Source organism: Astyanax mexicanus, chromosome 20 (genome assembly GCF_023375975.1).
Source record: "Astyanax mexicanus isolate ESR-SI-001 chromosome 20, AstMex3_surface, whole genome shotgun sequence".
Taxonomy (NCBI): Eukaryota; Metazoa; Chordata; class Actinopteri; order Characiformes; family Acestrorhamphidae; genus Astyanax; species Astyanax mexicanus.
In genome coordinates, this window is record NC_064427.1 from 853303 (window position 1) to 878152 (window position 24850).

Sequence of the window (24850 nt, forward strand, 5' to 3'; positions counted from 1 at the left end):
AATAATTATATAGCTACCCCAACCCACATTCTTTAAATGTACAGAGACATGGTAAATAAAATTTAGTGCAGTGACAAAATATAAGGGACACAGTACTCACGCTCCAGTATCAGGACATCTTGCCTATCTGTGTAAAAGTGTCTTATCTGTAATATAAATAAATCTGTTCCTGTTGCCTTTTCAACAGTCAATTAATCAATCAATCAAAAAATCACAAAATTTACTGCCGACAGGAAAAGTCCAATCTGGGACCACATAAGAAAGTGGCTCAAAAATGCCCAAAAAACCCCAACAAATCTGATCTGAGAGGTAAAAAAACAACAATAAGCCATAAAATCATATTAATAAAGTGTATATTAAATGTGAAAATATCTGAAACATTATTCTGAGACATATCAACCGCACACAATTCCCTTTTTTGGTACATTTACATTTTTTATTAAAAAACATCCTTTCACATTCCAGTGTTTTTATTTTATTTTTAATTTTCCTAACAAATGGAGGAAAAAAAAAAGAAAAAAAAGACGGATTGTCAACCACTTTGCGCATCTCGAAACGAAACTCCTCGGTCCAGAAATGTTCTCGCCAGAGTCTGGAGAGAGTTCGGAGAGCTCGCGGGTCGAGCATCGGAACAAACGTTCAAAATGTTCATTCACACAGTTTACGATTCGCTCATCTCCTCTCATCATCAGCCATAAAATAAAGGAATAAAAAAAGAAAAGATTTGACCCCTCTACCCAAACAATAACTCCAAGCAGAGCGAAGCTGTAGACTGCAGCACACTTATCCACTCCACCCCCCCATCCTCCCTCCCTCACCACCGAGCGAGCGATAAATCACCGATAAATATACGAAATTCCTACTTCTTTTACCCTAATGCAGAATTATGTATTTTGTAAACAGTTGCATCTGTTGTTGCACTCCCCTTAATAAACACACAAAAAAAAAATTACACGTTTAAAAAAAAACAAATGACAAAAAATAATCTGAAAAAAAAAAAAAAAAACCAAAAAAGCCAAAAACATCGACTGCAGCGGCTTATAGTTCTTTACGCTAATTTTCCTTTATTTTTGGTACAGGATGATTATAAAAAAAAACAAAAAAAAAATCACAATTTTAGGGACCTCAGTGCAATTTTACAGTTCTTTTCCAAAACAGTATAAACAGTAAACATAACGTTGTGTTCTTAAAAAAAAAAACAAGTGTTGTCCCCCTTTTATAAACAGCTGATTTTTTTTTATTATTTGGCCCCAGCAGAGCAGAACAGAGCGGGGCCTCGCCTTCCTCTCAACCAACCGGATAATACGCAACATAATAATAATATTAATAATAATCGTGAGCATCCGACTCAACACGTGATTAGCGTTACATAACTCGTAAAGGTCTCTTTAACTCTATTGAGACTGTTTTAGTTTCCCATGGGGAGGTGGAGTAACGTAACTGTTTTACTCCGTCCAATTGAGTCACTTCTGTCACTCATCAAAGGGGCGGGGCTTCTGCAGCTTTATGTAAATAGAAGTTGTGAATTGTGTTGTGTAGCATATATATAGCTTACATACATGTTATGAACATGTAGCTGCTAATTTTCAAACTTAAAAATCCAATTAAGTTTAAAGAGTTTTAAGCTTAAATCATAACAGTCTTACGGCAGTGCATAAATCGAGTAGCCGCTCCCATCTCAGTTGTTTATACTGAGATCTCGTATTCTTCGTAAATCGTCGTAAACTTTCTTGGCGTCCTGTAGTAGAATTACATTACTCCACCTCCTCAGGTACAAATAATCCCGACCCAATAGGGCTTCAGACCACAGAGAATAATAAATAGCCCTGTACTCGCAGCAGTCAGTGCTACTTTTTGCGTAGACGGTTCCTTCAGTTGGCGCGAAACAAACCATAGGCAGGAAAGCTACATCTCGCAGTACAGATGGCCTTCGGTACATTACATCTTAGTGCCCTAAGCAAGCTTTCCATGTAGCGATGAGAAAAATACGAAAAAACTACGGATAAAAAAAAAAACAAAGAATGAATCGGATGAACTGAAGCGACACTTATTCGTTTCTCTTGCGCTGAAAGTTTCCTGCTCTTAAATGCAGTTTAGGGGTAAAAATATACTTGCTGTTCATAACTACGCCTTTTTATCATGACTTGCATGCGTTCGCATGGTGCAATACACACAATAATGCTAGGGGGCAGTGCAGCACTCAGCAAAATCAAAGTGATGTTACATTTTGAAGCTGTGGCAAGTGGCGGCCTCTAGTGGAACGTTGGTTGGTTAACAGCGCAACCAGTTTAACAGTATTTAGAAGTATATCTCTAGCCTTACAGCACACGCAATCGAGACTCCATACATCCAGACTCATTCATTACATGGTACGATGTCATTATATCGACATATACGTTACGAGAAAAAATTTACAAAAAAAATCGGACTCACGGAAGAGACATTCTTAAACTCATTTCTCTTTTGCTCAATGATCGCTGCTGTTTAATGCAGTTTAAGGCTAGAGTTTAACCTGCTGTTTATAAACTAGAAGTTTGCGTAAAAGTACGTGAACCGATACGTTACATTGATTATGCAACCAGTTTAGCCAGGCTACGTGAATGCATGACTAAATCAGGAAGTATATCTCTAGCCTTATAGTGCACGCAATTGAAACGCAATCGAGGCGTTGTTTATCGAGAAACGATCACCATGATACAATGGCATTATACACCTAATTACGTGAAAAATACAAATAAATTCAGACTTACAAAGGCAACATTAACTCTTTTGGCCAAAGGCCGCTGCTTGAGATATTCCTTACTACGTCAATTATGGCTGCCCTGCGTATTCTTCATTCGTTTGGTGCGTTGGTTGTGCACACCCCCAAAAATGAATGAAAGTTAACTCGTACATAAAGTGCAGTACTCACAATAACGCTAGGGGGCAGTGCAGAACTCAGCAGCATCAAAAAATCAACTTTAAAAATGGTAAAAAATGGCTGATTTGCATCTGTACGATGTGTTCTTGTTTCAACAGCAAGTAGAGGCCTCTAGTGGAAGCATTTAGTAATGCAGCATGCAGCACTTACGCAAGTACGTGAACTGTTACTTCGATTATGCAACCAGTTCAGCCAGGCTAAGTGAACCTATGACTAAACAGTGCACGCAACTAGAAAGAGACTCAATACGGACATTGAATAATGAGACTCGATCAACATGAACATGATACGATGGCATTAAACCCAATTACGTGGAAAAGTACAAAAATAATTCGGACTCACAAAGGCGACATTTACACCTTTTTCTTTTGCCCAAAATTCAACTCCTCAGAAATGAACACATCACGTAGGTGAGGTGCAGTACACACAATAACGCCAGGGGGCAGTGCAGAAAAATGGCTGCTGTGGAAAGTGGCGGCCCCTACTGGAAGCCTCCAGTAACACGCAGCACATACGCAACGCTTAAGTTGCGTTCACGATGCAGCCTGTTTGGTCAGGCTACGTGAAAAAAGCATGATCAAACAGCAAGTATATCTCTAGCCTTACAGAACACGAGTAACCGAGACACCACACATCGTTTGACTCCTTTACCGCATTGCAATGCCATTATACCTAATTACCCAAAGACTCTTAAAACAAAAATAAAAAAAATAAACATTTAAAAGAAAAACCCAGAAAAACAGAAAAAAAGCGCTTTGTGGCTCCATGAGCTTCTGAATTGCACTGAGAGAACAGCTACATTAAAGCCTTGCTGTGTTTTTTGGTGCACAAGGCTCACCAAAAGCAACGAAAAGCTGTGATATAAGCAGCGTCGCACGAAAATGGGCGGCGCCCAGAAGTGTGGGGGCGGGGGCGGCAGCATGGTTTCGTCAGGAGCAGCTGGGGGGAGGGGTAGAGGAGCATCTACAGCTAGGTAGTAAAAGTGAGGCGAGACGACGGAGACGTCGGACAGGGAAGAAAAAGGACAAAGCAACTGACGTTATTTGTGTCTGGCGGAGTTCAGGTGGATGTTCTCGGATCTTCACACTATGTACAATAATTTATAGAGCAGTTCTTCTAAAATTGCTTATTTGTTTTCCTACCTAAGTTCACAAGGAATAAGAGGAACATCTGGATTCAGTTGATCGGCGGCTCAGAGCACCGGAGAGGCTGCTGAAGGGCTGAAGCTGTAGTGGAGTTTTGTGCATGAGTGTTGCATGGATTTTTGGGGGGCGGAGCATTAATGGGGCAGGGCAGTAATGCAAGACATATAAAAGGATGGCAAAGAGAAAGGGGGTGGAGCTAACAGTCTTGAGAGACAGGTAGGGAGTGGAAAGAGACAGACAAGACGAGAGACAGAGAGAGACAGAGACAGTCTCTATCTCCTCTAAAAAAAGAGAGGTGGAGACAGAGGGAGAAGAGACAGATCTCTCTCTCTCTTTTTTTAGAGAAAGAGAAAGAAGAGATGCCCTTTTAAGAGACAGACAGTGATAGGCAGTGGTAGAGAGACAATGTAAGACAGATAGAAAGACATATAGAGAGAGATGAGTGAGAGACAGATGAGAGATGTAGAGAGAATGTTAGATAGAAAGACATTTAAATAGAAAGATGTATAGAAAAAGCAATAGAGAGAGAGACAGAGAGATGAGAAATGTATAGAAAGAGCGATAGAGAAAGAGAGAGGCAGTGTAAGACATATAAATATATAGAGATGAGAGGGAGATGTATAGAAAGAGAGAGAGAGAGAGATGTGAGAGAGATGATGGTGAGAGGGCTGTATGATGGTGTAATGGGCTGAGCAGGCTGTATCCGGGTCTGTGGGGGTGGGGAGGTGCTGTCGGGTGCTGATCCGAGGGCCGGTGGTTCAGATCTTCAGAGACTTCAGCGTGTCGAGTCTTTTCCTCAGCAGATCCCCCACCTCCTGCAGTGACCGCAGGTAGCTGCTCTGCACCTTATCCATCGCAGTCTTCGTGAAGCTCGCCTCCTCCTGTGATAACACACAAATATCACAATAATACATCACTGTACTTTTTGCAATATAAGGCACATTTAAAATCCTTTAATTTTCCCAAAAATCCTCAGAGCTCCTTATAATCCGGTGCTCCTTATGTATGAACTCTATCAGTCAGGTATTAAGGAGCAGAAAAGCCTCTCTTGAAAGCTGAAGTACAGAGTTATACAGGAGTTTCAGTTTAGTTCTCCAGCATCAAGACTGGAGCAGTATTAGCATTAGCCGCTAACTGCGCTTGCTATTTTCCCGTTCAGAGGGGAGTATTATTGGCTTGTTGCCTGCTGCTTACCCTGGCTAGCACTGCTGGAGCGGTTAGCTGCTAATGCTAATGCTTCAGCCTTAGTGCTGGAGAAATTCAGTAATCTAAGCTTACTGTAAATAATCAGAAGTGCTTTATTAATCCAAATAAACAGTTTTTAGGAGAGAAATCTGTGTACATTAACATCCAGCACTTGTTTGACTTTAAAAGAAAATCTTTTTTTTTTTATAACAGTTTTGTTTACTTGGTTTAGCTTTACTTAACTTAATAAGAAAAAAAGATGTAACAATTTTCTGTTTTTGGTAACTGTACTGATAAATGCTATACTTATCGTACAAAGAAGACATATATATATATATACAAGTTCAACAACTATAAGGGAAAGTAGGTGGGATGGCATGTTGGTAGGGATACCCTATATTTTCTAAAATATATAGATCTATATATTCTAAAATCTATAGATTTTTCAGTACAGGCAAAGATCTTAAACCCTTTCTAGTATTTGCCCAAATTTCTTTTACACGTTTCTTTTACTGCCAGCCCTCACCTCAGTCTGAGAGACTCCCTGCAGGGACAGAGCCTCCAGCTTCAGGGCCACCAGGCTGCTCTCCTGGCCCTTAATGTGCTCCAGAGCCTGACCCAGAACCCCCTGCAGACTGCCCAAGAACTCCTGGAACCCAGACAGCACCACCGGCTGGAGATACAGAGGAGGGAAACAGAGATCTCTTCACTTAAATGAGCTCCGATAGTGAAATAACTGCACAAAAATGATTAAAATATGAAAAATGAAAAGGCTCTGTTACCGTTACAGCACTGGCAGTGTCCTTTTTCTTTTTCTTCTTCTTCTGTAAGCTGGACTTAAGCGGCCGGAGCGTGCTTCCACAGTAATTAGACACCCATAGGACGATACAAATGGTCTGAAACAAAACAATTAAAGATTTTATTTAGTTTTCACAAGTTAACTAAAAATTAAAAATAAGTTGAATCAGGTTCAGACGACTGGAGTGAAGTACTCACCTCTAAAAAGTAGACTAGATTTTCTAATAGTGAAGGCTGGGTCTTGCATTGGCTGTCTTTCATTTCCATCAATTCACCTTTACATTTATTCAGCATATCTGGAGTGAGAAAGAGAGGCAGGATTTAATTCAGTTAATTATGGAAGGAGAAATGCAATAGATATGGTTTAAAATAGTTGTTAGTAACCCTTACCTTGAAGTTGTACTGTTAATGATTTAAATAGGTTTGCTATTTGGGCCTGAAGCTCAGCAGACTGATCTAAAATGAAAAAAGCAAATGAAAAATCAGAATATTAGACAAATGAGAAAAGAACCGACAACAATCCTTAAACAAGATGTGTGCTGTGGTTAGGGATGCACCAAATATCCAGCAACAGAAATGAATAAGCCAATAATCTGTCAGGGTTTGGCCGAAAAGAAATAATTTTTTAAAGAATTTAAATTAAAAATGACATTTTTCCTAGAATAGACCAGAAAAAAATAATTATTATCCATCTATGTAAATGTGTTCTTCACTAGGTTGGACTATAAAAATGTGATATAATAATAATAATAATAATAATAATAATAATAATAATAATAATAATAATAATAATAATAATAATAATTCTATTTATGTTTTAATGCAATTTTCAAGATTAAACATCTTTACATACAGAAACAGCAAAAATGAATGCAGGTAAAATAGAAAAATTAAATGTAAAAGAAAGTGCTGTTTACAAAAAAACATGAAGTTGTAATCACTCAAATACTGTCAGCTCTTTGGATGCATGGGAGCTCCATCTAACCACCCAGAGAGAGCAAGGCCAACTGTGCTTTCTCGGGTTTCCAGCAGCAGATGGCAAGCTGCATAAACTGGATTTGAATCAGCGTCTTGAACTCCTGATCGCTTGGAGACCCCCCAAAATCATAATTTAGGTGCACCCCTATCTCTAGTAAACATCTACTTATTGCTGTAAAAAATCCTACCCAGGCCAGATGCCTCCAGCTCTTGGAGGTGGATGGGGAGCTGCAGGGCAGAGAGCTGGCACTGACAGCTGCCACTGGCCAGAGCCTGGGCCAGGCGGGTAGAGGGAGGGCCCAGGAACGGGTACTGATGCTGCAGGAGAGAAGCACACACACAATTCACAGACTTTAAAGAGATGTAAACACTTTATTTCCTATTTGTTTTTAATGACAATACAAAATAATACAAAAAATATATATATTTAATAGTATATTAACGCTCTATGGCAGTGGTTTTCCACCTGTGGGCTCCACAGAGGTAGTGCAAGGCCAAAATTTGTTTTTGCTATTTTGCAAAGTAAAAATTAGTCCAATACATAGAATGTGACCGACAGACGTGACAGAAATTTAGTTGATTTATTAATTATTATTGATTAGTTTAGCATGGTACAGTCACATGACAGGCAAGATGTAGCTAGCAGATTAACAAGCCAGTTAGTTACGTTATTAGTGCAAGTGAGGTGGTTGGTCTATGGCATGAATAATGATTAAATGGATAAAAACAATATTTTCATACAGTATTTTATTTATAAGTTTTACTACTGTTGTTTTGTTTAAAAAGCAACATTACGTGAAAGTTTATTTAAATTATTTCTTGCTCTGTAAAGTGTAAATTCACGCTTCAAACCGCCACTAAAAAACTAATTTCTGGATTAGTTGCATTTCTGGACAAGCTGAGATAAAGAGATACAGAAGCATCACTGAATGTGAGAGAAGCATGTGGACTGAAGTGCTTTTACAGCATTTTTAAGGTGAATTAAATGGTAAAAATTATACATAAAGCTGGTTTAAGTGATCAGTTTAGGTGTAATGCGTCTTCTTTTGGTTACCCACCTGTGAGTGCTTTTCAGTAAACTGTGCCGCCTGGCTGATTGTGCTCTCCAGCTGAGACAGCAGAGGCTGGAAGTTGGTGGATTTGGACGCCACGCCGTTTTCTGTCGTTTTCTCAGAGTTGTGGACCGACGGCGGATGAGACAGACCACAGAGACAGGCGACCAGCCTCAGAGTTAGAGAACGAATCTTCAGCCACAACACCTCTTCCTCTACAGAGCGCTGTCTGTGCTCCTCATTCAGCTCCCTGGAGAGGGAATACACAATATACAAAAAATTAAGAGAAAAATTCTCTGATTTTGCTATTTATAGGTATATATTTGAGTAAAATTAACATTGTTATTTTATTCTATAAACTATAGAACATATATATATATAGCTGAAATAACAAAAGATTTCAGACCTCAAATAATGCAAAGAAAACAAAAAGTTCATCCTCAAAGTTTTAAGAAACCAATATTTGGTGGAATAACCCTGGTTTTTAATCACAGTTTTTTTTTTCATGCATCTTGGCATAATGTTCTCCTCCACCAGTCTTACACACTGCTTTTCCCACTACTCCATGCAGAAATCTTTCAGCTGTGTGATATTTGAATGGTTTCTGAACAGTCATTGTCATGTTACATGGCCCCACACCAGCTTTAGGCCTTTTTTGTTTTCACTTTTTGTACAGATGGTCTAAAATCTAATAAATATCTAATAAAAAAGACAAGCCATAAAAACATTTGGATAAGCTTGATAAAAAACTGTTATTTTTATACAGTACCGGTCTTTTGGATTCCAGCTGACGAAGACAGTAAGGTCACGGTTGTCCCTTATGTTGTCCCATGGGATGTCGTCTTCTTCAGGACAAATAGACATTGACTTCACACTTTCCTCTAAGGTGGACGATCTGAAGATTTAATAAAAAATAAATAAATGAATAAAAGTTTTAAAATTGATATACTCAAAAAAGCAGGCATGTAGAATACTAGAAAGCAAATGTATCTGAAGCATCAACATTTATTACTCTGTAGGTAGAAGTAGAGATACTAGAGTTTAATAAAATACTCCTGCTGAAGTACAGTATCAACAAGCTTTTTACTCTTTAAATAAAAGTATAAAACTAAAAGTAATAAAACTGAAATAAAATAGAAGTAACAAGACTGTTTTTATTAAAATGTAAGGTGTAGAAAGTTCAGATGATTGTGTGACAATGTAAAATAATTACTACTGTAAAGTATGGATAAAGTAAAATAAGAATAAAAGAGACTCACATGTCTGCTTCCAGAAAAAGGTCCAGTAACATCCTCTCAGTTCGCACCTGGGCGAAGTGCAGCGAGTTGTTCAGGCGGTTCCTAAAGGCAATAAACTCCGGGATCTTCTCAAACGCACCGTACTTATAAGCCTGAATGATGTATTCTGAGGTCTGCAATCAGAGCGGGAGAGCTAGTTTTGACAAAACAGGAAATGACATCAGCGTGCAACGGTGTAAAACACTTTCTCAGTAAAACAGGGCTTACATCTTTCTGGTTCGAGTGAAAAAACCTGAGAGAGAAGTTACAGGACTGGGAAGCAGCAGCAAACTGGCCCAACGACTCTGCATAGCGAGTCAGTAAGAATCTGTAGAAAGAGAAAGAGCATAAAAATACAAAACGTTTACATGATACAGCATTAGCTCTTTATTTTTGCTCATTTTTGTATCTAATTTTAACCCATTATCACTCAATCCCTGTTTGTATGAATCCATTCATATGAAGAGCTAAATCCCCAGCTCCGATACATCAGCTAACAAACGCCTACTGTACTCTCTCAGACTCCGGCTGCTGATGGAGAAGCAGTATGATCTACTGTACTCTCTTATTCTCAGTCTCCAACTGCTAATGGACAAGCAGTGTGACCTACTGTACTCTCTCTCTCAGACTCTGGCTGCTGATGTAGAAGCAGAAAAACAGTAAATACAGTGCAGGATTCTCACCCTATGGTATCGTGTTGAACGTGTTTGGCGTCCAGGCTGGAGTAGAGGTCCACCACGGGCTCGAAGGCGCCCAGGCGGCAGAATAAGAGCAGCAGGAGCAGCTTAAACTGGGCGTTGGAAGAGCTGTGGGACAGGCCTTCCTCCAGCAGTCCTAAACCCTGCCACATCATGTGCTCTTTACCTGTGTGATGCAAGAGCATCAGAAAAAATTAAATGAAAAGAAAAAAAAAAGATACAGATAAACAGTTTAAATCTCTAGTTCAACCATAATAAATTGTCTGCTCCCATAACACACCAAAATACAATTAGAAGAGTACCTAAAATAAAAAAAGGCCTAAAATATATCATATTAGGGCTGTGTATATATACTGTATATAGAATTGGACAAATAAAGCTCACCAGTCTCCATCCACAAGTCTATGTAGACATGAGCAGCCATGAGGCAGTACATATCCGAGTGCTGCAGCTCCGTCTTTAGACAAGACTTTCCTGTGGACAGAAAGAAGAAGAAGAGCAGAAATTAAACAAATAATGCTGATTAGAACTGAGAAAAAAGACCCTGTAAAACAAATCCAGGTAGATTTGGCCATTTTTAGATCTTATGCTTTAGAATTTGTACAGACGACTATACTGCTGGGTAATTGGCCTTGTAATTTGGAGAGAAAAGGGGGATTTAATAATAAAAAAATATATATATATATATAAAATAATTCTATCATCGTATTTCCACATGCACATAAAATGCATCAGTAAAAGCAGATTGTTAAATACTGATATCACAGTTACTTAAATACATCTTTTTATTCTATAAACTACAGACAACATTTCTCCGAAATTCCAAATAAAAATATTCTCATTTAGAGCATTAATTTGCAGAAAATAAGAAATGGCTGAAATAACAAGAGATACAGAGCTCTCAGTTCATATTCATGAAGTTTTAAGAGTTCAGAAATTAATATTTAGTGGAATAACCCTGGTTTTTAAATCACATTTTTCATGCTTCTTGGCATGTTTCCACATGCACATAAAATACATCAGCAAAAGCAGATTGTTAAATACTAATATCACAGTTATTTAAATACATCTTTTTATTTATCACAATAATTTTAGTCTCCATCAGATAAAACAGTATCGATGAGAGCTCTACTGCTAAATCTGTAATTACCGAACTGCAAGCCGTGGTGGTAGTGGATCTTCAGCTCCCGGATGAGCGCCAGCTTGCCGTCGGTATCCAGCGCGTGCTGCAGTCCGAGGGCGCGGCCGAGCTGCGCCACGCAGAGGTGTCTCTGCAGGGCGCAAGTGTCTCCCGGTACGCCCACGTCGTCCTCGCCCGCCGTCCCGAGGGGCACCGCCTCAGTCAGCCTGTTAATGAACTGAGACGCACAGAGCAGGGTTAAACACACCGTTCCCGAGGGGCTCGTTTACTTTTGCATCAGCCCACGCCTGCTCTCAGACCCACAGAGCTTTAAATAGCACTTACACACACCTGTACCTATTACACACTCTGAATGCTGGGAAGCTAAGCAACACACCTGTATGATGTAATAAACAAAACTAATGCAGGAGTGACGCAATATTAGAAAGAAGAAAGAGAGAATGCAATGAACAACTTAGTGTCGTCACGATACCAAAATCATGATATATCTCTCAATACAGAAAAAAAACATCGGAAATTAATGGATTAATAGAAGACTAAACAAGAAACTAATAAATATTTACTTTGTAAAAGAAAAATAATTGTTTCTATTGCAAACGCAAGATTTTCTAGCAATAAAAATGACAATCGACAAAAAATGACATGCTGTGATTACAATTACCAGTACAGGTGAGTTGAAAATGCTGGTTTATACCTCTTGCTACTTGAAATGTTCAGATTTCTTATTTAATTATTTTTAGTTTGGATGTTACGATAAATATAGTGCTGCCAGTGCAAACATATAGAAGTGTTTCTCCTTTGGTGTGAATAGGATTAAAACATCAGCTTGGAAATGTCTATGTTTGATCTGACTGTCGGATTCATGTGCAAAATAATTTCATATTTAGCTCCAAGTGAGGACGGTCCTGACTTTCTCTTCTAACTCGCAGCACTTGTGAACTGTGTTGCACACAGCCCCTAGTGGGCTTCTGTGGAAATACTGTTCTTATTTTAAAATACCGGTATGCTCACTTTTGAAATACAGTTACTAAATTGAAAACTTGTCTAGAATCTTTAAACTGTGCCACTCTACTCCAAAAAGAATTACTTAATTTTTTAGGTGTTTATAATTACCTGCACACATTGGTCGGGTAAGAGGAGGTCCAGAAAGATCTTCAAGTCCGTGATGCAACATGGCTTGTCTCCAAACTTCACAAAGTATTGAAACATCAGCTCCAGAGGATCCCCTACCAAGAGCACAATTAACACAATCAGAAACAAACTACACAGGAGTTAATAGAAAAACAAATCAGTGCAATAACCAAAATGATAAGACTGATGATTAGATTTTATACATAGCTAATCTGAGGCTAAAATAAAATGATTGGGCTTTTTGTTTGGGAATGTAAAAACACTAAAACTAGAACTAAACTAACAAAATAAATAAAAAATCCACAATGAAGCCCACTTTTTTGTCATGGAACTAGTATTGTGTCCTATAACATTTGCCATACCCTATGAGATATGTGAGAAAGGGTTAGGGTTCACATGGACAATTACAGCTTTTATTTTTATTTTTTTGGGCGTGTCAGTGTGTAACTGTAACTGTAATCTGTGTAAATAGTTCACCAATTCTCACTGGTGTAATAAATAACAAAAAAATAAATAACTCCTCACCCAGCTGCTGTTCCTCAGAGCAGCTCCTCTGTCGGAGGCGGCGGATGAGCTCCAGCCGAGCGAGGTACGGACCTCTCAGCGGCCGCGACTCCTTCACTTCCTCCGCCGCCACCCTCTCCTCCACGAAGCTGATGGCCTGAGACACAGAGCAGTGGACCTCGCCCTCCGTACAGCTACAGGACACGACACAGGAGATAACATGAGAGTTATTACTGATACGCCAAACAACTGGATTTCTATTTAAATGCACTTTGTGACTTAACAATAGCCTGAAGTTCCCTTATTTGGCTAAATAATAAATACTGGTAGATGAATTAGCTACTACCTTTAATATACAGACTACAAATCATCTTCTACAAGAGACTATCACTAAGTGAGATCTACAGTATTATTCTACATTGATTGGTATATACAAGATAATATACAATATAAAACATAATGTTTTTCATCCCTATTCTTTCTTCTTCAATTATTTAATACCTTGCCTCTATAAACCGATCTGAATCTTTTGGTCAGAGCAAAATGGAGGAAAAATGGATCTGCATTCATGTTCTATGAAAGAACAATACAGTATAGCTATTATCTATTACCTCTGTCTCTTAATATTTTATAATATTGGACCTGAATATATACAGTAGGCTCTAATTTGAATGCCATGCCTGTAAGCCGTGCATGCTATGAATGGAGTATTGTTGTTACTAAACGCATGCACTCATACAATAAAAAAATAAAAACTTGCATTTCTATTGTTGATTTTTAGATTGTTGTTTTTCTAACTGTTTTATAATATTATGATGAATAAACCAAGCTTTTTTACTTCTGTATATAAATATACTGTTTTAGAGACGCATGGATGAGGTGCAGTTATAGTTCAGTACTGAGAGGACACTCACTGGTCTCCTTCCTCTGGTGGTGTCCAGCTCTGGTCAATGAGGTGGAATAAAGAATCAAAATAGGATAAGTAGAACTGCCAGTCATCAGGGCTGCAGAGATGGAGAGAAGGGAGGAAAAGGTCATTAAATCAAGACCTAATCTAAATAATAATCTATTCTAATCCGAGACTGGAGCAGCATTAGCTACAGTATTAGCTCTTTTGCCGTTCAGAGGCGAGTATATAAGACAAGCTGTTTTGTTCACTTAGGCATCCACATTCATCACCTGCTGAATTAGAAGGGAAACATGGCGACACCATTGTTCCTTACCATTGTCGCTTAAAAAGCGCCTTATAATCCGGTGCGCCTTATGTATGAAAATAGACCAGAAAATAGACGTATATTGATAGTGTGCTTTATCGTCCGTATAATCTGGTACCTCAAACCTGTCTTAACTAAAATCGTAAAAAAGAATATTTTAATTACTGTGAAAATTGGCTATTTTAAGTACTTTTATAATGCTGAGAAACCATCAAAAAATATCTACAACTCAATCCCCCTGCAGGACGTGATATGATGGTGGGCAGACATACTTTTTGAGGAGTAGCTTGTATGATAGGGCGTTGCACTCAGGCCAGCGCTTCAGCTGACGGTAAAGCAGCATGCACTTGTTTTCCCGGCTCTGCAGCTCGCTCGTCAGCTTCTCTGAGGAAAACATACGCATACAACACATTAATGAAATAATTAATCCCACAGTGTAATAAACTATTAATATTTTCTCTAATTAATATTAATATATTAACAATAATATCTGTAACACAGAGCATGTGCCCGGCACCTACTCAGACTCACAACTCAGAACTCGTTTCTACATTAGCTGTAGCTCCACATTATCTCTCAGCACTGATGTTTTGGATCTGTTACAAAGCATATTATATGTAGACCAGCAGTGCTATTCAAATCAATTATTTATCTCAGCAGTGCTATTCTAATCATTCATTTACCTCTGCAGTGCTATTCTAATCATAAAGTTACTTCAGCAATGCTATTCTAATCATGTATCCACCTCAGAAGTGCTATTTTAATCCTTAATTTATATCAGTAGAGCTATTCTAATCAATCATTTACCTCAGCAGTGTTACTCAAGTTACATGAGTGAAATTTACACACAGAATGGCAGTAGTAAACAAGCAAATGCTAACTTGGCTAGCATTCCCATCCTAGTCCTGGAAATTGAGTATAGGGTCATAACTGATCCTGAACACTTCATTTAGTTCAAATTATTATGTAAGTATAGAGTAAAAATGAACTTAAACTAGTCGTTTCTCGTCTCGTATACAGCAACGCTCTGATATAATATTTGGTCTTTTTAATTATTTTACTTTTTCTATAATTTTGCTCACATTCCTCACTGTCAAGAGTATTTTTGTCTGTTTTTTGGGAGTTAAAAGACACATGGGTGCAGTTCTGCTCTCTCTTCTTACCTCCGAGCTGCCCCCGCACCACCTCTAATGCCTCTACATATTTCCCCAGTCGCTCCAAGATCATGAAATACAGCTGCACCTGCAACAAACAAACGAATAAAGTCCTGTATTACTCCACTGCAGCGCTGGGAAGAAAAACGAGCTCAGCTAATGCAAGATTAGCGTTCCTACCTCGGCTTCAGCCTCGATCTTCTCCTCCTTCACCATCTTCTCCACCATGCGCTCAGCCAGGGGCAGGAACATGGTCTGAGACAGCTTCTCGTCTTGTGCTGAGATGGCCTGAACACCACAGAACATTACAACTCTATTCACTTCTGTTACTGGTATAAGATGCAGCTAACCTGATGCTGACGTCATATCACTTGTATGTGGGATAACATTAATAGATGTAAGAGCACCTACCTGCATTACTAAGCTCATAACAGACCAAAAGTAATAAGGATTTTTGGGAACAATCTTATAAAGGGCCATTCCAGCCTGTATCACACAAACACAGAACAAAAACAGAGAAAAACACATGAGAAAATGCTGTGATCAGTAATATATAAAATAAAAAAAAATAAATAATAAATAAATCAAGGTAAATTTACATTAGATCCATTTGAGTGTCTTATATAATAATCAAATTTTCAGAGAAACTGATTTGAGATTTCATTGGCTGTAAGCCAAAAGCATTAACAATGAAAGAAATAAACGCTTAAAATAGATCACTCTGTGTGTAAGACATCAATATGTATAATATACGGGTTTCACATTTCACATTCTGAATTATTAAAATAAAGTACCGTATTTTTCGGACTATAAGGCGCACTTAAAAACTTTTAATTTTCACAAAAATTGACAGTGCGTCTTATAATACGGTGCGCCTTTTGTATGGATTTTACTCGTCAGGTTGTAAGGAGCAGTAAACACACACTCCGTGCAGCGTTATAGAGAGTTTCAGTGCTATACAGAGTCCAGAGCCGTGCAGCTCCGAGGCTGAGCAGCAATAGCATTAGCTAGATGCTAACCGCTAAGCTAGCTAGCTTATTCACTGAGATCAGTATTATCTAAATTTTACTCGTCAGGTTGTAAGTAGCAGTAAACACACACTCCGTGCAGCGTTATACAGAGTTTCAGTGCTATACAGAGTCCAGAGCCGTGCAGCTCCGAGGCTGGAGCAGCAAATAGCATTAGCTAGCTTATTCACTGTTCAGAGATCAGTATTATCTAAATTTTACCCGTCAGGTGTAAGGAGCAGTAAACACACACTCCGTGCAGAGCCGTGCCGCTCCGAGGCTGGAGCAGCAATAAATAGCATTAGCTAGATGCTAACCGCTTAGCTAGCTAGCTTTTTCACTGTTCAGAGATCAGTATTTTCTAAATTTAGCACTTTTAATACTGCTGGAGCAGTATTATTAGAGTTAGATGCTAATCGCTAAGCGTTCACCGTTCAGAGGTGAGTTATCGGCCTGTAAGTCTGTGCTGCTTTGCCTGGCTAGCATTAGCTAGATGCTAAGCGCTAACTCTCTCAGAGGTGAGTTTTATCAGCCTGTAATCTGCTTGTTTACCGTGTTAAAACAAGCTACGGGGGACGAATCGCTAGCTAATATCTCACTGTCTTACCAGAACACGCAGGATTACTCAGTGTAACGCTGTCGTTTAAGTTTGGGTTAACTTTACTAGTTTAGGTGACTAGCTAGCGTGCTAGCGGATAGCTATGCTAACGCTGGTGCAGCAAGCCTTAGTGGACATCTGGAAATCTAAGCTTACTGTAAATAAACTGAAGCACGTTACTCACCCAAATAAACAGTTTTCAGGAGAGGAATCTGTGTAGATTAATATCCAGCACTCGTTTGACTTTGAAAGAGCTAGATTTATATATACTGAGACGCTCCACCGGCAAGCGACCACCCCCGGTGGGGGAAGGGAAACATGGCGCCACCCCTGTTCACTTTGATATAGGCACCCTTTCTAGTGTCACTTAACGCGCCTTATAATGCGATGCGCCCTATGTATGGAAAAATAGCAGAAAATAGGCGTTCTTTGATAGTGCGTCTTATAATACGGTGCGCCTTATAGTCCGAAAAATACGGTAACCTTTTAATTATATTCTATTTTTTTTTTTAAATGCACTAGTAAATCCACACATTATATATAGAATAAAACACAAGCCACAGCTTTAGGAGACAGCAGCACCTGTTGCATCTTCTTGTACTCCCCGATACGAGCGTACGCCATGAAGAGGTGGGAGTGGTACTCTTCACTGGCGGGAACTTTCCGAACGGCGGCTTCATATAGCTTGGTCACCAGCTCCGCTACAGACACACACACACACAGACATGCACGTGAAATATAACAAAACTCTAAATCTAAATTTCTTTAATGTCATGCTGAGACAAATATATATATATATACACCATATATACAGGATTATACTGTAACACTCACGTCGGTGCATCTCTCTGTACAGAATGGTGAGGGCCTGGAGGGAGTTGTCGTCGGTGGGCTCCAGGCTGGCCACTTCCTGGGCGAGAGTAAAGGCTTCATCCTGCTTGCCTGTACGCTGCAGACCAATGGCCTTGAGGACCTACAACATTACAGAGAATTAAAATCAAACTGATTCATGAATACCACTCTCTCACTGTTAATCTACAGTTACAGTAGATATAGAAGTCATGAGTGTAAGCATTTGCATGCATACTCTGGTTGTGAATCACGGGGCATCTCACAATACAATATCACAAGAGATTTCTCTGTGATACTTCACAGCATCTGTGTTACTGCTGAGGATAAAATACTCTTATAATGATATTCTTCACCGCAGGTTTATTAACCCTATTCATTTGATTATAGCATCTCCATGTGGAGTAATAAAGCAGTAATTTTGGTACGTATGTGGCCAAGTCTTAAAGAGTTCAGCGCGCATATGTTTTAATAAATATTTTCATATTGGACGTATTGATAATGTAGTGAAAACGTTACAATATAAATCACATTTACGCTGGTAACTATAACAATTTTTTTTTGTGGATAATATATTGCCCCAAAAATCAGTGCGATAAACATTATTATTGTTATTTTAGGACCATTAAATGCCACTGACAATGACAAGACAATACCATAAAGCAATTTTTTACCTTTTAAAGATTTAGATATTTGAGATTTTTACCAGATTGGAGCAGAGGCAAAAAAAGTGAAAAGAAAAGGTTCATATTTTAAGTATCAGCACATTTTTCACAATAAAGAGCATTCTTACTGTTGAAGTACCATTTACGGTTTCTTGGTTTGCCCTTTTTAGCTTTTCTTTTTTTGGTGACAGGATTGATTCTGGCATTAAGAAAACGCCCAGCTTTGCATTTAGCCCATTTTATGTAAAGTATGGCTGATACAGTCACAATCTTCCAGCATTCAGCAGGTAAAAGTCAGCTCCTCAGGAGAACGTCTGCCAGCTGATTAATGTGATTCTGCAGCAGTGCTGACCTATTACAGCAATTAAGCCACAAAAGCTTAAGTGTTAACGATTTTATATTGATTAAAGTGTGAGGGGAGGCATGCTGTGATACAAGCCCCCGTTAAACTAGGCATATACTGCCCTGTAGATGTGGCAGCTGTTCTTGTTGTTAGGAGTCTAGGTGCACATAAGCCGTGTGATACATGGCTGTGACAAACTGTCTAAACAGTAAGAGCAGAAATAAGCTCTATCTGTACAGGATTACTATCTCAGGGAGTTCTGGGTAATTTTCTCTTTAATGGGGTTTTTTATCCTCTGTGATTTTATTCCCGTCCAGAACGATCATGTGGGTGTTTTTCTCAGATGTCCTCTGAGAAAATTACAGGCTGAATTATCTACTGTTTTTCTCTGAACTCCGTGCTCCTCCGGTAATTTTAGTCCCGTCCGGACGCACATCTCTGAGTTTCATCTCCTCGCCTTTAATAAAATAGATATTCGTCCTCTGCCGCGCACCGTAATTACACTTTGGGCGTGCCACGGTTTCTACGGAGATCCACGTTAAAAACACAACAGCGAGTGGAAATGGAGGAGCTACTGAACGCCGCAATGTCATGTGACCAACAAAGCCTTTTATTAAAAATGTTTTTTAAATTGCTAAAAAATATAGATTGTGAGAGTATGATCAGACTAAAATAAACATCACATTTGGTGAGAAAGTCAGATTTGTTTCACATTTAAATGCTCTGTATGAGCTTAGCATTAACCAAAATTCTTTAAAGGCTTTTTTAAACATAATGTAAAATGTGAAGCACTGCAAACTGAACCACTTATGAACCACACTGAGACCACCTGAGGTCGTTTATAGGGATCTTATTGACATATGCTAAATAAACCATGACCCAGCAGGTCTTACACCACTTAAAATGCTGAAGTGTGAAAACACCCTGAGATTCTGGGCCAGAGCCCGGTTTCCTGGCCCGAGTTCTTAGAAAGCGACCCACCTTTGCGCAGTGAAGATCCCTGTGCTTCTTCAGCAGCTTATCCGCCTGCTGGATCGCCATCTTGTTATTGCCATTGTCCAGGTAATCTAGAAGAGGAAGAAAATATGTAGATGTTAGAAATTATATTTTAAATCCTTTGAAATTTTACACATGATTGTATTTGTTTGGGCGATACACTATGCCCAAAAAATAACGGTAATAAACAATGATATTGCCATTTATGCCAGTGACTATAATAAAATAACAACAGAAAAGTGGCTATTATATACTGCTCAAACTGATGTCAGAATTAAAAATGAAGACACATATCGCAATATAACTATATATTATTGTACAGGTATTCTCTTATACAATAAGTAATGCCGGGTATCGAAATACCATACCAAAAAGGCACTGGCCGAAATGTCTCGTTACTACAGAGTACTGAAAGATGCATGAAATGCACATAAACGTGCCAAACACGCACAGCGAGGTAAACATGTCTTAGTGCTCTAAAGTCTGATTCTACTTCTTAAGATTCATCCACACTTCATTTCATTTAAACTGTCGAAACCCCAACACTGTCCTGCCCGGAGATTAGGCTACGCTGTGTACTCTTTACCCTGTTTTACTGCACCAAAAGTACATTTTACACTAAAGTTACCCTTTAAATGCAATGTTACTGGATTGAGGAGCTAATAATTTTTTCTGTGACGCAAATCCTGCTTTTACTCATCTGACCAAAAGATGACAGTGCCCCCACCCCCATCCCTGACACCTAATCTCAACCTAACCTCCACCCCAACCCTGAAAGGCTTAAGCTGACAGAATGCAGAAGACCATTCTTCAGGACAGCTGGCTGCCAAAATTAACCAGACCAGACAAACAAAGACAATTTAAATTAAATAACGGCAATCTTTTATCTCATTTAACTAAATAGAATGTATAGTAAATATTTGTGAGAGAAGCATTCGGTATACGGTTTACAAATGTTAACTACATTACATTATTGCATTACAACCAGGGGTTGTAAACGGTTTATATCGATAATGGAATTGTATTGTGTAGACCGAATTTAAGAAAAATATCGTAATATCGTTTTTTTTCAAATATTGTCACTCCCTACATTAGTTGGAGTGGAAATTTGGATTAAATAGTCTAAAAAGGTTCAGCCCACTATCTCCCCTCACAGATATAATCCAGCTAACCAGCCATTAATCCATTACCTTTATTCAACTACATACAGCCACTAGTTTCTCACACCATGCTGTGGTTTCATTTCTGTAATTTCTGCTCAGTCTGCCTGGAGCCTAAAGCTGTTCCTGATTTAAACCCTCCTGCCCTGGCCCTCAGCACCTCCACTGTGCCCTCAGTGCCCCCTGCCGCGGGTATGCATTACAACCAGGGGTTAATTTGGGATTTAGAAAGTGGGCGAGACCAACTTTTTTCATTGGTGCCAATAATACATGCGGAAAATATTGTTTTGGGGCAGTGTATTGGCAAGAACTTAACAATAAAAACATATCATAGGAAAATATTGATATTTTATCATCAAACTGTTATAAACTTTCGTTTTGTACCAACAATATGCTTATTTTGATATCACAAATTTTATGGACAATTTATTACAGTGTATAAAATCAATATATTGTGGTTTGTATTTGTTATTAAACAATAAATTGTGCAACCCTAGCAGAACCATGACAACATACAATTGGTATTCAAAAAAAATATTTTCACTTCCAAACCACAAAGGAAACACAACTAAATACTGGATTATCAATAACCTTAACACTGGATACGTATGATTGGATGGGCCACAGGCACAGTCATGCAAGCTAATCACGCAAGCTAATCATGAAATTCAAATGATATTTATTGTAAAACAACATTAGTTACAGGCCAATATGATTAAAAATATTAAAACATTTAGGTAAAATATTAAACAGGTGTTTATTTGTAACACAATAAATAAAACATAAGGCATAAGTAAATGTTTTAGTGTGTCTAAATAAGTATTTTTAACGGCACTGTATGTTTAATAACACGTTACTTACATTTTTCTACGATATTCTACAACATTGTGACAACCTTTTGAGACAATCTAACAAACACATTTTGGCAAAAATGGCAAGGTAACTCAACATAAGAAGCAACTTTTGACAATATTACAAGAAATCAGACATTGTGGCAACCTTCTGAGACAATACTAGCATTGCCTTTTGACAAGGTTGCAGCAAAATTGTATCAATGCTATTAGAAAGTAGATGGTGACAAATCTGTAAAAATAGATTAAAACACAGCCACCATTACCACACAAACCACCCATATATGATCTTTTCTGGATATAAAGCACGTTCAAATGGTAACCTTCACAGAAGCCACAATACTATGCCACAATATGTTTTACATTTTTCAAAAAACAGTCTCCAATATATCAGTTTTGATTATATATCAGCCATCTGCAGGGCCAATATAAAGTACTGCTTAACCTACACTTACTAAACACCTTACTAAATAAAAACTAACTATTTTATCTTAATAGAAATGCACTCATGTAGCCTAGGTCTTCTACAGACATGAAAAAAAAACATTTTAAACTCAACACCTAATTAACTTAAAATATTTAAAGAAACAGATAGGAAATTGACACCAAGCTGAAAGACTGAGGTCAGATTTCACTATAAGTTTAAGTTGTTTAGCTACAATATGACATGAACACACAGAACATCCCAATGAACACTATTACATTATGACAAACATGGGATAACCCACTATATAAATGTTGAAATGTAATGCAAAAATGCAAAATTCCTCAGAATGTGTCTAGAAGGTTGAAACAACATAGTGACTAGAAAGGAGCTCCTGTAGGCGAGGTAAATACCCTAGGACCCCCTTGGAAACAGAATCTAATCCCAACAGGGATAGTTTTTATGCATGGAACACTACTACGAATTCTGCTAAGTAACCAACAGAAGAAAATAAAACCATATGGCAGAGTTATATAAGACAACACTAACACTAACATATCTAAAAATGTTGCAGAAACAATGTAATAAAACAGCTTTGACTATTTTTGGATCAGTATCAGATCAATAAAACATACAAGTGTAAACAAACCCAAGATAGATTTACAACAGATACAACTCCAATCTTTCAATCCACTTTAGTAAACCACCTTCCAGTACAACCAAAACTGCAACTAAAACACCAGTAATATTGACAAGGCAATGAGTGAATTTGCAAACCTTAAATCAAACTTTAGTCCAACAAAATGAAGGTGAATCTAACTTAAACCACAACTTCTGCACAAATGTCGTAGCAACGTATAAAGAAAGCCAAAATTAGGCCAATCATTGTGACAAACAATGCCTCAGGATTGTAAGAAAGTAGGTGGAACAACATTGTGACAACCTTTTTTATGAGACAGTAAACATCACAAATTGACAGCAATGCTAAAAGAAAGCAGATACTGGAACCAAATTTGAGACAAACATTTCAGCAAACATGGCAATGTAAGTAAGTTGACGTTTTTCCAACTTGGATTGCAAATGGCACAACTCTGATAACATTAAAGCAACGTTCTAAGACAGCAGGCGTTAAGACAACATTTGCAGCACCACCTTTTGACAATGTTGTAGCAACTCTGCTGCATTGTTTTAAAACAGCAGATGTTAAGACAACCTTTTGTGAAAGAATTTGTAAGACACGTTTCCACTCATTGAACTCAACATTGAAGCAACGTTGAAACACTGTTTTGAGACAGCAGACATTGTGACAACCTTTTCTGAAACAATAGAACCTGCCACCTTTTGACAACGTTGTAGGAAACGTTACTATTCTTCGTCAACGTTAAAGCAACGTTTTAAGACAGCAGATGTTGAGGAAACCTTACCAGCACCACCTTTTGACAACGTTGTGACAATGTTGTGTGCACTTGCTGGGAGTCAGGGTCATTTAGCAGGCTAGCTAGCTACATGAAAATCAAATTGTTTAGCTAAAACACATCTAATGTAATTTATATTAAAGCATTAAACAGAATTTCCCAGCGTGTTTCATTTCACCTCTATTAACGCTAGCTAGTAGCTATCTCTGTGAGATAATTTATGAAGAAATGCCAAACCAGATTTCTCTGACAGGAGCAGAACACGGTCTAATATCTCTCTACACTTTGAACAAGAGGGGTTTACCTCATTAAATACAGAATATCCTGCTTTTTAACGAATCAAATGAGCAGAATTTGCGCTAAATGCTACAGTAGACTGCAGCTAACCGCAGAAAGTCCTTTAGCTATTGTAGCTAGAAGTTGGTTTAGTTAACCTAGCTGCAAGAAAGCTAGCTTAGCTAACTATAGCTAGTTAGCATGCTACGCTAATTTGACACTGAGCAGTCCACTGATTTGCCCTGAGCTAGTTAGCTAGCTAGGCTAGTTAAGCTATTTGACATTACAGCTGCATTCCTAGCCGTTTTAGCGCTTTTACCGGTTAGATGTGCGCAAATAAATCAATCTGAGGGGAAAACTCAGTGTTAGCCGTTAGCATGCGGGTCCGCTCCGTGTATCAGCGAGACCTCCGTGAGAAGGGCGGCCGCTCCAGCGCACCTACAGTCCCGGGCGCAGGCTAACCGAGACAGGGGTCGCAGCTCGCGGGCCTCACCGGCGGCAAACCGCCCTCTCTCCCTCACCCAGACTAACCGCGCTCCCCGCCGCTCTAACCCCGTAGCGGAGCGCCTGCAGGAGGCCGAGCTGCGCGAACAGCCGCCGGTTTCGTACCGTAAATGGGTCTCAATCTCCTGTCGTTAGGGTCCTGCACATGGCCCCTCGCCGCCATGATGGAGGTTACCGGGATTAATTGCGGAGCATGCGCAGTGAGCACCTAGCCGAGCTCTGCGCTCCTGATATTATACACTACATTATACACCATATACCCATAATATACCAATAATCATAATAATCAATAATCAAACACTCTGTAATATATATTTATTTTACCACGATTGTACCAAAGGTGGCTAGTTTTAAATAAACATAAAATGACATTATAATAATATTAAATGTAGGCAAACTGTTCATTCTTGTCCAATATAATTTAATGCATATCTTCTGATGTGAGTTGAATATTACACAATTAAATAAAAGTTATGAATAAAATAAGAACTATCATTTAATTTAAAAATTAAGTCAACTTATCTAAACATCTGCCTTATCTTATTCTATTTGTGTGCGTGTTTAT

At 38.5% G+C, this 24850-nt stretch overlaps 1 protein-coding gene across 1 annotated transcript; it reads right to left on the reverse strand.

Moving 5' to 3' along the window:
* Positions 1-414: 414 nt before the first annotated feature.
* On the reverse strand, positions 415-24467 carry naa25 (N-alpha-acetyltransferase 25, NatB auxiliary subunit). Its single transcript, XM_022680763.2, has 24 exons — positions 24391-24467; positions 19641-19726; positions 17637-17775; positions 17385-17503; positions 15609-15683; positions 15378-15485; positions 15207-15285; positions 14316-14427; positions 13744-13833; positions 12851-13023; positions 12308-12420; positions 11204-11411; positions 10438-10527; positions 10039-10219; positions 9584-9683; positions 9338-9489; positions 8848-8973; positions 8085-8328; positions 7215-7344; positions 6439-6504; positions 6247-6344; positions 6033-6146; positions 5777-5923; positions 415-4946 (listed from the first exon to the last, which is right to left on the reverse strand). The coding sequence occupies exons 1-24, from the start codon at positions 24446-24448 to the stop codon at positions 4824-4826; spliced, it is 2931 nt and encodes a 976-aa protein (XP_022536484.2). The 5' UTR covers positions 24449-24467; the 3' UTR covers positions 415-4823.
* Between the last annotated feature and the right edge of the window lie 383 nt (positions 24468-24850).